This window comes from Fusarium musae, chromosome 8 (genome assembly GCF_019915245.1).
Source record: "Fusarium musae strain F31 chromosome 8, whole genome shotgun sequence".
NCBI lineage: Eukaryota > Fungi > Ascomycota > Sordariomycetes > Hypocreales > Nectriaceae > Fusarium > Fusarium musae.
In genome coordinates this window covers 1,122,615-1,136,767 of record NC_058394.1, presented here as the reverse complement: position 1 = coordinate 1,136,767, position 14,153 = coordinate 1,122,615, and the positions used below count along the sequence as shown (strand labels likewise).

Sequence of the window (14,153 nt, the reverse complement as noted above, 5' to 3'; positions counted from 1 at the left end):
TGAGCTCTTACAACGCACGAGCCAGGATCCAAGGAGTGAGTGCATCCAACCAGAGCTTCGGTATTGACTCTCAGAGAAGTGACATCGGCACCGGCATACCGAACCAGATACTATTCTCTGATTTGGTATCACAGAATTTATCTGCACAGAGTCATTTATGTGCTCTAGATTGCTGTCATGGCCATCGTTGATAACAACTGCATCTGACTCTGGTGTGTGGCCATCCTGAAGTTGTTGAACTGGTGCTGGACTCTCTATGACTTCTGGTAGTTGCGGAGAACCTGAAGAGATTATATGCATCGCATACATATTCATCATCATCTGTCTCATTTCTGCCTGAAACCTGTTCACCTGTCAAGACCGAGGGCCATAGTCAGATTCTATATGTGGTTGGTATACTCACCGAATATCGTTGAATGCCCGCGACGAGTTCAGAGCAAAGTGAAGGGTTTCCTTGGCTTGATTCATCCTCTGCTGGAGCTTCTTGATGTCGCTTTTCTCTACAAGCCACTTTCTCTTCCTCGTCTTGTTCATCTCGCTCCCCTCTGGACCACTCTCGCGAGAACATATCCGTAATAACGCTTCGAGTTCTGCGGTGATATCATTCAGGTTTCGAGCGGCAGTGTTGATAAGTCCTTGTTCCATTTCGGCAGGAGCCATTCTCGAGACAGCTTGGGCCATAGATTTGATCATCTCCAACTAAGAACCGGATGTTAGTCTGGACCACAGGAAAGGTTGTCAGCAAGTTAGGGGCCAACCTCCTTCATCAGATAGTCAAAGTCTTTTTGAATATCCGGAATCTCTCGAAAAACAGAGATGACATGCTTCCCAGCTGCCAACGCCTGCACAACGGCGATGGAGCTGGCTACGGCACCAAGAACCTCCATCGTAAGTGGTAAATTGTGTTTGTTCGCAAAGATAGCTTGTCTAGATTCGGATTCGCGATCTTCACAGAGAAACAGAAGAAGTCGACATGCAAGAATCAAGGTAATCTCAGTTCGGGAAAAAGACAATCGGAAATCAGGCTCTGAGAATGCCTACTTGGTTGGGCGAACCACCAATCAGATGTACATACTCACAGCCTCGACGAGCGAACATAGCCAAGGCATACTGAGATAAAAAACAATGGGATTTCCTTGGTGAGATGCTGAGAGCTGACATCTTGTGTAACAATTCCCAAGCCTCAGACACAGTAACGCAGCTTGATCTGATGCAGGGAGAGACGAGATTGAATTGGCAGTTTTGCACCTTCTTATAAGGCAAACCGAACATATATCTCCTTACTTCTTTCCACGACTCCGATTCCTTTTATAGCTGAGTACGAACATAATTTCGATATCACGCCTTGATAGAAAACTGACAGTGGCTGATCCTCGAATATTACTGGTGTTTTCAAGGCATTCTGAGTTGTGACTTAATGAAGAAGGCTAAATAATCACATGACATTTGAACTCTCTTCGCAATGTAATAAAAATATCCTCAAAGTGTCTGGAACCCAATTGGATCCTGAAAAGCCTCATCAGGCGAGTCTGTAGATGGCTTCATCTTCCCCGCAAACCACCAAAAAGCCCATATCCAACCAAGGCGCCAAATACAAATGCATCCCTCTTTCCCCCGCATTTTCCACAATCCCTGACCCTTCAAGATCATACGATGCCCCCACCAATGATCTACCTACATATATCACAGAACAAAAGTATGGCTAATAAGTCGAGACAACAAGCCCACCCTTGGGGGAGGCAGAAAAGCTTTGGATCACTTTTCTAAGTGATGAAATGACTTTGATAAAGTTAGGATATAATAGATAACCTTTAGACCAGTTTATTTTGGCTTTCTCGATTTACTATCAAGAGTTTTGTTTCTCCCGTAGGCCACCCTTGGCAAGCCACTGTCGATATCAAAGGGACGTTGACAAATCCCCATGTCACATCCTTGACGCCATCGTCCTTTCCAACCCCAGCTTCCACATCATCTGTCAATATGATTGCGCGAGTGTGTTCCGGGGTCAAGCCTATCAGTGCTTCCTCCGGACGACCGGGAATGCATCGTCGAGACACGGATATCAAGCCATCCTGTCCTTGCAAGGTGCTAAACTAGCTCTCCCTTACCTCGTGTTCCGCTCTTGACATGAGGGAGTCACACTCCAGCCACCTGTGTTGAGTAACTGATTATCAAGCTTAAAATAAGGTTGATTCATATTCGCGTGGCAGATATTAGTTTTTGAAACACAGTGCTGTATCACAAGATGGCAAAGGAGACACATTCGATCTGTGGTAAAAGCACGTAAATGGCTCTCAGACTTTGATCAGCATTTAAATACTATTTGTAATAATACTGGGGTATCCATAATCCTCCACCTTTTGACGCTGGTTAAACCAACAAATGTCTCCCAACAAACTTCCCCTAGCTGTCTGGAGCACGCCTTGACCATCAAAGTCGTGTCTTCATTATATACAGTAACAAAAGAAAAAGGGTATCTGCAGCATCGTTTCCAAGCAGACCCTTAGAATTGTTATACACGCACGTTGTCTCTTCGCTCATCGTCTGAGGTCGGCCGGCTCTCGTTGGCCAGTTCAGTCATGCTTTCCGTTTCGAACTTATTCGATCGTCGGAACTGACCGAGGTTGTGTCGATGGTGGCTGGTCATTGTTCTTGCGTTATTGGCCCCGACCTCTGGTGCCATTCCGCCAACGAGTTCTGTCACATCTGGCCTTCGACCCATACGTAGGTCGGTAGCCAAGTTCTTGCACGCACTCCAAGATGTAACCATGTAGATGAGGGCATTCCAAAAGCCTTGGAGAGGAAGCACAAAAGCACTCATGAACTCAAGCGGTACAGATGAGTTTTTGGTGTGGAAGACTGAGTACACACGGTTGGCGCTTGATGGGACCCATGTGATCAAGATGGCTGTGAAGAACAGCAGGGCACACTTTGTGTATTGCCATGCTGCATTGCTGAGTTCTCTATTCCTCCTTCGAGCAGGGTTGCCTCCTGATCGCTGCTGCTGCTGTGCAGGAACTTGAACACTCGCCCGTGTTTGTTGTCTTTCAATGGGAAGAACTTCATCCCCAACGTCCCCAGAGCTAGGTTGGGCCGAGATATGAACTGAGTATGCGTTGGAGCTGGGGTCACTAGGGTCGGGTGCTCGGCGGCCCCCCATGGGCTGAAGATGAATCGCATTCGGAGTAACGACCTCCGTGGTGACTGAAACCTCTGTGGTCTTAATTGTTCCCAGATGATCTCCAGCCCCATAAGTCAGATCTCGATCAGTGGAGCTAAAATCATCAAGCTCCTGTCGCTTGCGATAGATGGTGCTACCAGCACGGATGTAGATAAAAAAGGTAATGGCAATGACAACCCTGTGATGGTCAGCGCCCACTCCAAAGTCGAACAGGAACAATTACTTACCAGACAGGTCCGTAGAAGGTTATGATGCGCCAGATATCCCATTCCATGCTCACCCAGCACCACAGTGTGGCATTACCATACATTCGGTGTCCCTCCTTGTTCTTGATGAAGATGTATACGAAGGCGGGGACGAAAGGGATACCATAACATCCGATGAGATAAGGAATCTCCATCTTTCGTAATCTTCGAGCATCGAACTTGAAATAAAATGTCAGGTACACATTGATGGCCATGGATAGGGTCCAGAAGGCATCGGCAGGCATGAACCTAGCGCAAGTTAGTGTCTGGGAGCTTCGGTATGGTGTAAGTGAGCGTACATCTGGATGAGGAATGCCTGGAATTGGCAGCCCACAGAATTTGGTGAGCCTATATATGACCTTGACATCAATGTACCGACATTGGTCATCATGTTGCCAAAAGAAGCATAAAATACCAGTCGGTTGATGGGTTTATGAAAGGCCTTGGATGACAAGAATGTGGCGATAATGAAGAGTGAGCCGAGCAATGAGAAGACAGAGCATGTCCGCTCAATGATGCTCAGAGCGCGGAGCTGCGAGTTTGAGAGATGTTCGGCCGAAGACATGATGCAAGTACCGAGACTCGAGAGAATGGACAGTAGTTAACTTGGGTCTTGGTGGTGATCACCAAGCAATTGGTGGTTCTCGTCGTCGAGCCGTGGTGGGGATGGAGAGTCGGTTTTATCGATAGTTCACCATTCTTCCAGCGTCTAGGTACTCGATATCTATGATGAGGTGTTGTTGGATGAAAAGAGGGAGACGCAAGTAAAGTAAAGTCCAATGCTCTATTGTCGGCCCAAGGTTGGTTGGTTGGTTGGGTGTCCTCGGTATAGAAGGAGCGTTGGTATGCGCAACGGTCAAGTCCCAAAGCGTTCGAGGCTAAGGTACGGAGTAGGTTGTGTCTAATAGCAACCAACACTAATACCGGTGATTGCACATTCAGGACAAAGGTGCAATTCCAAAGCGTGGCAAGCAAGGAGGGAACTATGCAGTGACCAAGGGGGGATGATTGGGTTTATAAAGAAAACTGCTGCAGATCACTATTGCATACACAATATTAACAAAGAGGAGGGCGAGCAAGATGATGATGGCGGGGGGCGAGGGGGAAAGCAAGATAAAAGTAGTTAAAGAAGAAGTAAGTGATAATTAGTCTAACCAAGAACCCGGCACAAAGGAAAGACCTGCTAGGTAGCATGTAAAGGAGGGGGGAGGGAGTAGATCTGTATGTAATATGGCTCGCGGGGAGACTGAGAGGCGAGGGCATGGCATGGCATGGCATGGCATGCGTATGCCCAAAGAGGAACACGGACAGAGCAGGACAGACACAGACACAGACACAGACGGTGGTGATATTGGCGCTTATGCTTATGACATGGGGTGTGGGAGGGTACAATAGACGAGTGATGAACTCGACGAGGATCCCCTGTAACCCTTGAGCTGAAGAAGGACAAGCCTAAAGTCGATGTCTTATCCATGTCCCGGGGAATGCATGGGGATGAGAAATCTGTATGTAAGACCGGCGGGCTCCACAGCTGCTGATGTGGTAACTAGATCCTACAGCAAAAGAAAAAGAGCCAAAATAGATATGGAGACCCTTGAAGAACGGACATGTTGCCGATACCGATAGAGAGACGTAAGCAAGTCATACATTTGCCCAACGCCTCCTGAAGCCAACAACGTGGGAGAAGGATCAAAGTTTCAAGCCACGGCGTTCTCGCCTAAAGAGGTATGATAGCACAGCATCTTGTGTCAAGACTGCACAGAGAGGGTATCACAGAAACAAGAAAGAGGTGAGTGAGAATGAGATCTTCTGTTTTGATCAAGTCAAGTGATGATAGTGCATTGGCTTAGACTGAGAACATCCCAGCATCGACTGAACATCCCCCAGAAATGATAATGGAACCATGCTTGCATGTCCCGGGCATGAGGAATTAAAATCCACGCACGTCAAAGATTAGAGAGTGGTGAGTGATATTGGTAATTGGTTGGTCGTCATCTGTTGGACCAGAAGTGAGTGTGAATGAAAGAGAGAGACGAGAGGGTGGCGTCCAGCCCAAGATCTTCACAAGTGGAGAGGGATTGTGGAGTTTAGTCCAGTTTGTGGAGAGACCCCACTAATTTCACTGGTGCAAAATTTGGAAAATAGGGCATTCAACTCACCTCATCTCATCTCAATCAGTGCAAAACACAACATTTGTGTTGGTCAGCAGTGGATTCAAGATGAGCATTGACCTATTTTTCTGAATCAATTAATAAAAGCCAGATCGAAAAAAGAAGGCGACAACTCATCTGCCGTCGTAGTTTCAGGAACGGCGCCCCCTTTGCCGGCCCTTCTTTTAGCTGCCTTGATGCTCACGCTCACTCACTCGCTCACCACACACGGCACGGACAGAACCCCCCTGAACATCCCCTAAAAGAAACCCTGGGCTAATGCGTGAAGGACATGGAAGGCATGGGCCAAAGCCTCCCTCCTATCAAAGGATTTGCAGCTGACATCGAGTCAACTCTATGTATGAAATGCTCCGAGCACATGGCCGCCAGGCACTTGATAGTAAAGATCATCGCTGTCAGTGGGTTTTGTTTCAATTGCCTTATTCATTCACTGTCTGTTCGCATGTGCTAAAATGCTTTTCTCCTTCTGTCTTGGTCTTGGCGCTGTATATCCTGATATCCCCATCGCCAGAGACCCTCCCCCGGATTCTTCACTGTCTCAATGTCTCGTGTGAGCTCCAGCTCCTTTTCAGCGTCGACGTTGCAATTGGCACGCGGGGGTTCTGCTACGTCGACTGGCTTGACTTGGCTTGGCCTTACGGGGACTCGGTTGCTGTAGACGCTTGGCATCTGGGGGAGAACAGACAAAAGAGACGAGAGTGAGATATGGGGAACGGTAGATGGGGGGGAGGAAGAGAGGGTCCGGAATTAACGAGAGCCGACGATCACCTTTAGGACTTGTTCATCAAATCAATAGCGCGAGTCGTTGAAGAAAGAGAGTGGATATCTTAGATGCCTTCTTTTCCGTCCTGTCTCCAGAATCAAAGCTCACTGAGCACTCACCGTCCGCTAACACGCTCATCACAATGACTAACGAGCCGTATATGCCGAGGAGCCTATTCTCGATTCGTCCTGTCTACCTGTGTCGTCCAACGTCGCTATCGCTCTGACCGCCAGGTGGAACTTGTTAGTGAGCGAGTCCGCTTGGCTGACGCTTGCCAAGCCACTCAAGCTCAATGGCAGATATCGTCTTTGTCTTGTGTCATATGAACTCACTTTATTAGCTGTATCCTTCACGTGAAGCCGAAGATATTGAGAATCGTTATTTCCGCACGCCTCACTTTTCCGTCTTCCGTCTGTATTTTACAGTCTAACTAATTAATCAATGACTCGAGTCCAGCCAAATGTTTCTGTTTCCCCCCTCTGAACGCCTCTGCCGTGATCCGGTAGATAGAGCCTTTTGCTCGCGCCGGTTGATTAAAACCACGTGCGTTGGACGAGCATCATTCCCATGCTTGGAAACTATCGCTGAGAGATGCCACGCGAGCAACAAGGCGAGACAAGGCCTGCTGCAGTAGCCAGTAACTAGGTAACATGTCGACTATCGTGTCACATCGTTTGCATGAGAGCGGTCTGATTGTTTCCGCTATCCCAGTATCAGTTGTAGTGCCTAGAGTGCCCAAGCCACCTCAAAATCTATTTGTCTTGAAGGATCAAGTTACCCGCGAGCTATATCATTATGCCACGTTTTTGATATCAGCCAAGATGGTGTCGTGAGGTCTAGACTACAAGTAGACTTGGGATTAGATCCTCCTATAGCACCCTCTCCTCTTAAGCAACAAGTGTGTGGTATCGTGCCATCACAGACGCAAGCTGACGGCACAGTCTCGAATCCTTGTCGCATCAACCTTAAGACCCCAGATTCTACACACGCTTCTCCCGTCTTTGCCCATTCTTTTTATTTATCCCGCCCGCCCGCCGGACTGGTGTCCATCTTAATCTAGCCCATTGCATTTGCTTTTTACCGTCCCCGCATCACATCACATCTTATCACACCACAGACCACTCTGGCGGGACTGTAATGGCAATCCAAACTCGTTCGACAATCTCAGATTCCTCGTAACAAACCCCAGAATCTGGGGTGGCGAAACCTGGGGTATCTTGCGCAACTGGGGTTTCTTGGCTATGACCTCTTTGACTGCCGCTCATTCATCGTTTTGGCAACTGAGCACCGAATTCTTTGCCCTGAAACGCTAGCTCTCCGTGGTCAGGCAGCCAATTAGTCTCCAAACATTGACGCACCAACACCGGTCAAACTAATGCCACAAGGCACGCGTTCCAGCTAGCCTAGCCTCCGTTTTGTCCAAGTTATTAGCCTGTCCGGTCCGGCTAAACAAATGCACCAACGATAGCCTCATTTCTGAGCCATGCGTCGGAGCTTCTTCTGTAAACATCAATTGACTTTCTCGCCTCGTAAGGCGCAGACTCTTGCAGGCTCTTTTGTATGTTTTTTTTCCCTGTGCCTCAGGTCAATTCAATAGTTGATGGCCTCCGAATCCTTCACAGTTCCATGATTTGTAGTCACCGAGCTTACCCCTTTTCCACCTCCTTTCGCCATATTAACATGTCCGTTATCGCACTCTTTGAACAAGGAGACTCTGCCAAGCTGTCTGATGAACAAGTTCCAGACTCGACTCACGAGCCAGAAGTTCCGGAGCTTCAGAACCTGGCACCTGATCTAGTTAGCCTCCACGTTGCATCAAGACCCCGGTCATATCCTTGTTGTCGAGATTATGCTTCAAACTCTGTTTCTTCTCTAAATCCTCTCGTCGAATCTATCGATACGTGATATCATGTTCTCCCTGACCAGGATCCCCTCTGTTGCCTCCCGCTCCCTCTAGCCCTCAAAACACGATGTTTTGTACATCTGTAGTTCCCTGGTCAGCGAAGCGAAGTCATCGTAAGCACAATGGAATGGACGGCTTGACACATCAAGGGCAGGTAACACTGCCACATGGATGTCGGGGTGGACGGTTCGCATCACACAGCTAAGCCAAATGGATAAAGTCGTTCCAGATGCATCGGACTTTGTCACCTTCGCGATTTGTCTATCATGTTCCTTGCATCGGGCTCCAACTCTTTCCTTCCTAGGCAAGGTCCGCAGTGGCTCCCGGTTCGTGATGCTCGTAGATCGATTCGCGACAAAGCCTCTTTGGAAAAGTCATTGACAATGCTACAGTATCAGTACTGAGCCGCTCGATAGCCTCTGGCTCGTGTATGTATCACCATGATATGTAACCAATACCTTGCTGAATATCGTCATGGTTTCGAGGAAGGCAGATCTCACCCTGGTTCTCCAAGAAACTTCAAGATCCTTTCGCAAATATCACGGCATCGCCGAAACTATGACCAGAGTCCCCGGTCACGAACAGGCATACTGCTATAAACAGTCGCTTCCATGTTTGCCCAGAAAACCCCTCGAGCCTGAATTCTTCTTTTTAGTCATAAGAACCCATAGTCCGCGCCGGCTTCGATGCACCCGTGATGACTCCAGGGTCTTCACCGTTTGACCTTCTGCCATCTTCCGTATCGAAGGAGGCTGGGTTGTTACGACTGCGGATTGATAGCCCAAATGGGAAGAAAGTTTCCTTGGCTGTTACTTGTCTCTACTTTCTCGCTTGTTCTTCGGTAATTCGCTGTCGAATGGTGAATTTGCCCTCAAAATAGAAACGCCGAAGCAACAGCGAAGGAAACTCGGTAACACGAGAAGACGACAATGGATACAAACTACTCTTCCAGGCCTAAGTCAGAGATATGGTAGAAATCCGTGGCAAAATGATGTTGTCTTGTAACAGGTTTGGGTATACAGACACTTGAAGGGTTTCAATCAAGGCAAGGAGTGCAATACAGGCTGGATATGGGTACGATATTCATAACAATTACCGACCCTTTTGCGTGTTCTGGAAGTAATAAACACGTAAAAACATGATACGAAATCCGTTGTACTGGGCCGCGGTTTGCTACATACAACAATGAAGAGTTACCCTATGCATCCGCAGTCGCCTGGGAATGATATGAATTACAGTATTTCGCAGACGATTCCTGACATTACCAAGACCCATGGAATTTTAATTCCTATTTGCTTAGTTACCTTAGGGTGTACGTCTCGTTCTTGATGATTTCTCATGTAGTGAGGATGAAGCCTCAACAAACAACGGCATTCAGGCAAGATAACCTCATTCGTTCATCAAAGAACCCAGCCTAGGATGGGCTCCACCAGGGAAAGAAACGTCAATGAAGCAATTCGATGGGGAAATATCTGTCAATGAAGTCAGCTGTAACTGACCTGTATCTCTTGTGACTCGTGATGTGAAGTCCGACTCACCTACATCCGCCTCTGATGATCAGCTTAGAATATGAGTCTTTATCCGAATCACCACACGAAAAGAGGGAAAGAAATACCTGGAAAGGGCAAATAGCTTTCTTTTAATGCAGAGTCCTCCCACGTCATAATTACTATCGTAACCAGTGTTCAGGACAATTTAATATAACCTTGATAATCATGTCCAAGAGACGACGGGCAAGGATTTCTGCCAAAGCCAATAAGACATTCAGAAAGCCAAGACCAAAGAAAAAGCTAAAGTCACAGTTGCATAGGTACTTGATTGAACCCAAAGGACGATCTTATGCTGACCAGTAGATTAACAACCGTTGAGAACCCCCAGAAGGGCCAAGTTTGCAACTCTATCCGGAACACGTTGATAGCGCTTCATAACGCCATCTTCAAAAAGCGTAAAGACATCCCGGCTGAGGTGCAAGAGTTCTGCCATCGTGTTGGCATCCTACATACACGCGTGCTCGAGTTGACCTTAGAGGTTGGTATCGATGGACAAGATGTAGAATGCATGGATTGGCAATGGGAACCAACGATCCCCGTTCACATCGTTCGTACAGTCTATGAAGAATCGTGCTACCCTGAGGAAACGGTCGCGAAGTCTTGGGATATGAGCAATTCACAAATATCTAAGGGGATGTAATGTCATGATAGACCTTGCCATTACCGCAACTCGAAGTGAATGGTACTTATATATCGTTTGATTCGAGATATGCATTGAGAGAAAAGTCTGTCTTAGTTGAATATTTAGTATTGTTAGTCCAGGGCCAGAGTCTCCTATACTGAGTTCATTAGAAAACTTCACTGCCGGGCGAAGAAGTGTTGGTCAACTGTGTGGAACCTTTTCAAAGACGGCTTTGGCGCGCTGGGATAGATATCTGAGGTGTACAGGAAACTCATGATGCACTTTGCTCATGCCTCAGTTTGCTTCAGCGTGATAGAGCACCCACTCGCCAATCTCACTTTCCATCCCTAAGGTAAATGAGTTTTTGGGGCTCCCTAATGTACCTACCAACACTGCCCTTCGCCGACACGGTATCCAATAAACAGACCTAAGAAGGCAGTAAAACATTCCCTTACTATTATAAGTACCTTAGGGGCTTCCTTCTCTCAAGCAAACGATCTTATTAAAGCCAGACCATCCATTATCTCCCAACTCCTGGCTTCAATACCATTCCAACAATCAGATGGACGAATCTTAATATTTGCACTCCGCTGTTACCTCTCATCATTCTATCTCTCAGTCATGGAAGATGTAGGATCAAGAACAGTCGTCGCGACAGCCACGGCAGCAGAAAATCCTAGGATTCCCCTAATTACCTATAACCACACGACTCTTCCAAGCAACACCTATTCTTCCGATCAATCTCGTGATCCATCGCTCTCTAGCCGTCCTTCTTTGCCATGGACCCCTTACTCTGACTCCTCGATTGGGCTGGACAAGGACTCGATCGATGACCATAATTCACGATTCTCGCATGTGCACACTCCAGAATCTTCCTGGGGGACGAGACCACCATCAGTAGACGAGGAAGCCATGCGCCATAATCGAAGACGGCAGGGAAAGTTCAAGATCCCTGAAGAAAAGTTCAACCCAAGCGACCGCTACAGACGTTCTCATCGTGGACGCCGTGGTCGCCATGCTCACGTCCGGCATCGCCCACCGCCGCGTAACGGAAAACGTAATAGCCCAGATACAGGATGTCTACGATCTTCCAAGCATACCGAAAACCCAGCCGACATAGTTCTAGAGCCTCAGCCAGACAAATCCAAGGTTGTAAGTGACAACTTGACCAAGAAAACCAAGAATAATGGCACGACTTGGCGGCGTATCAGTCAAGGCTTAGGACTCGGGAAATCCAAAAAGAAAGAACAGATAGAAGAACAACCACCTGTTGAAGCTGAGGATGTACCGAAGAAAAAGAGCAAATGGAAGTTCTGGGCCAAGCAGCCACCTGGTGATGATGCTGAGTCTAGTGAGGCTCCCAAGACGTCAGACCCTAATGACGAGGAACCTATGTTTTCGGTCACCTCAGATTCAAGACCAAGCTTACTGGAAGCGCATGAGGAAGCACCTATTTCTGTTCACCTACATGCTGTAATGAGACGAGTATCCCAAGGGGAGTGATCAGAGGTATTCGCTGGAACAGAATTAGACCAGTCTGGATAATCGAAGGATACAAAGGATTAGAACCTCTAACTCTTTCTCCAGAATAATCATCTCTACCTAAGGTAGTAACTATGAGATACCAGTTTCTGTGTTGCGATCGCGACAAGTGCCCCAGTGCGGATGTGACCATCGCAACGTAGGATACAACTTAGTAACAAGTTCCTGGTCCTCTCAAGGAGATCATGGCTTATCAGCAACATCAAAGCGCCTCGGAAAGTCAAGGCATGCAATATTTGACGCTAAATAGTGTGAGGCTTGGGCCAACCCAAGATCGATATAGACTTCAACGCCAACATGAGGCATCCCAAGGCACAGAACCGGCAGTAAGGTATGGAGGCCACTTTGTTCTAGACGTCAGGCTATCAGCTCAAATTGAGCAAGCCGATCTTTCCCCTCGTGAAAACACCAGCATGCACGTCATGCCCAAAGTGGTGCAAATCACCCCCATTCAGCTGTATAGTAGAGCCGCACAAACATCACGATCTGTTCTCCTCTGACCTTGGAAATCCGAGCATTATCGCACTACAGCCTTTGTAACTGCTGTGTGACGTCGGGGACGGCTCGAGGGGATGATCCCCCACGAGAAGGGCTCGGTGGAAGACCGGTATGAAGCGGCTTTTGAAGGGTCTGGCCTGGAAAACGTGGGGAAGTATGTTTTGCATGTGGTTTGATGGTTAGTCTGGTGATTGCCTGTACTGTGCTGATATGGGGTATGGAGTCTGCTCTGGGCTATCTGCTGTTACTTGACAGTGAATTGTATGGTTCGATTTCTGTTTCTTCTTGATAAGCTATCGATAGAAATAAGCAGACTCTACCGGTACTTCAGGCGATGACCTGCATTGTAAATGTCGTGATCGTTCACTCTCATTAACAAGATGTGCACATCTACAAGCGAACCCACATCATCCCGTCCCGTCCCCAGCCTTACGGGGTAAAATGCTAAAATGGGTGAATCATTTTTAGTCAAAACACTTGGTCATCCATGGATCTCTAGCACACCTACAAACAGTACAGTACCTAGTAAGTACAGTGCACTTTGAGGAGATTAATTGTGTTTTGCTGCTACTGCACGGGCGCTTTGTCTCAGCACCTCAGCTACACATAGAGCTTTCGCTGATCAATCCTGAGCGTCTAACACAGTTTTGTAATTTACCAAACCAAGGTCTCATACAAACCTATGAGCCAGAAAAACAAATGAGACTTGCTTCAGTGGCACAATATGACAAATGAGACAGCAAGAAAATGACACCCATTTTCCAAACGATGAAGCCAACCAAGCCAGACCAAACCAGAGAATGAAAACCGAAATCGAAATCGAAATCACAAACGAGGAGGTACTGTAGTTCCCAAGGTAGTCACATGCCTCCTCATCTCGGCCGTTTGATGCACACTCCCCCCCACCTTCACTTGGGCGAACTGAGAGGGGCTAGGATGGCGTACAAGTACCAGTACAAACGAGCAGTTCCTTTTCTTCCGTCGCTAGACGGTCAAAGTGGAGAAATTTGGATCTCCCCCCGCGAGGCTCGTCCCGAACCCTCTCATCTCGTGGCCGTGGGCCCACCGTTAGAGCTTCAGGACCCGCCTCTTTGCGGGAACTATTCATTCGTGGTGGGGAAGCTACAGTATGAAAAAGAACAAGAATTACAATGGAACGGAACCTAATGGTTCGAGCCATTCTCGTGACAATCCAGAGGCCTTTTCCACTCACTAATCGGTAGGTAGGTAGGTTCTCTATAAAGATCAACAACACCCCGAACCATCAAAACATCACGCATACATAATACACCACGCAAACAATAATGATACTCGCCTCCACTACTCAAAACACCATACGCCAACCAGTCAAATATCCCTTATTATCTTCACCTTTTAACAAAAACTTTAACCAATCTACATGCTCTTTCCATAATCCCAGCCCATGGGTATAAACATCTGGATACATTATCTCCTTTCTCAAAGTCCAATAACAACAAGAATGGGGTATATGACATCTCTTACGCCAGAAACAAACCAAAAACCGCAAACATTAACAACACGCTGAAAGAAGAAGAAGAAGAAGGAAAAAACAGACTGAAGAAGACCGTGCTGACCTAGGTTTCTGCCTAGTCCTGTTTTGCACCAGACTGGAACTGACCTTAACCTGAAGATAAGCAGATATATAACCATCTGACCG

The 14,153-nt window shown here is 47.4% G+C and overlaps 3 protein-coding genes across 3 annotated transcripts; 1 reads left to right on the top strand and 2 right to left on the bottom strand.

The window, feature by feature from the left end:
* Positions 1-254: 254 nt before the first annotated feature.
* Positions 255-887, bottom strand: J7337_010602 (uncharacterized protein; the record flags this gene model as incomplete). The annotated part of the gene is made up of 4 exons (XM_044828177.1): positions 255-281; positions 308-332; positions 404-699; positions 759-887. The coding sequence occupies 4 exons, from the start codon at positions 885-887 to the stop codon at positions 255-257; spliced, it is 477 nt and encodes a 158-aa protein (XP_044676731.1).
* A 1,625-nt stretch (positions 888-2,512) lies between these two features.
* On the bottom strand, positions 2,513-3,991 carry J7337_010601 (uncharacterized protein; the record flags this gene model as incomplete). The annotated part of the gene is made up of 3 exons (XM_044828176.1): positions 2,513-3,359; positions 3,409-3,675; positions 3,726-3,991. The coding sequence occupies 3 exons, from the start codon at positions 3,989-3,991 to the stop codon at positions 2,513-2,515; spliced, it is 1,380 nt and encodes a 459-aa protein (XP_044676730.1).
* A 7,356-nt stretch (positions 3,992-11,347) lies between these two features.
* Positions 11,348-11,938, top strand: J7337_010600 (uncharacterized protein; the record flags this gene model as incomplete). Its single annotated transcript, XM_044828175.1, has 1 exon — positions 11,348-11,938. One exon carries the CDS (start codon positions 11,348-11,350, stop codon positions 11,936-11,938), a length of 591 nt encoding a protein of 196 aa, XP_044676729.1.
* Positions 11,939-14,153: the final 2,215 nt, after the last annotated feature.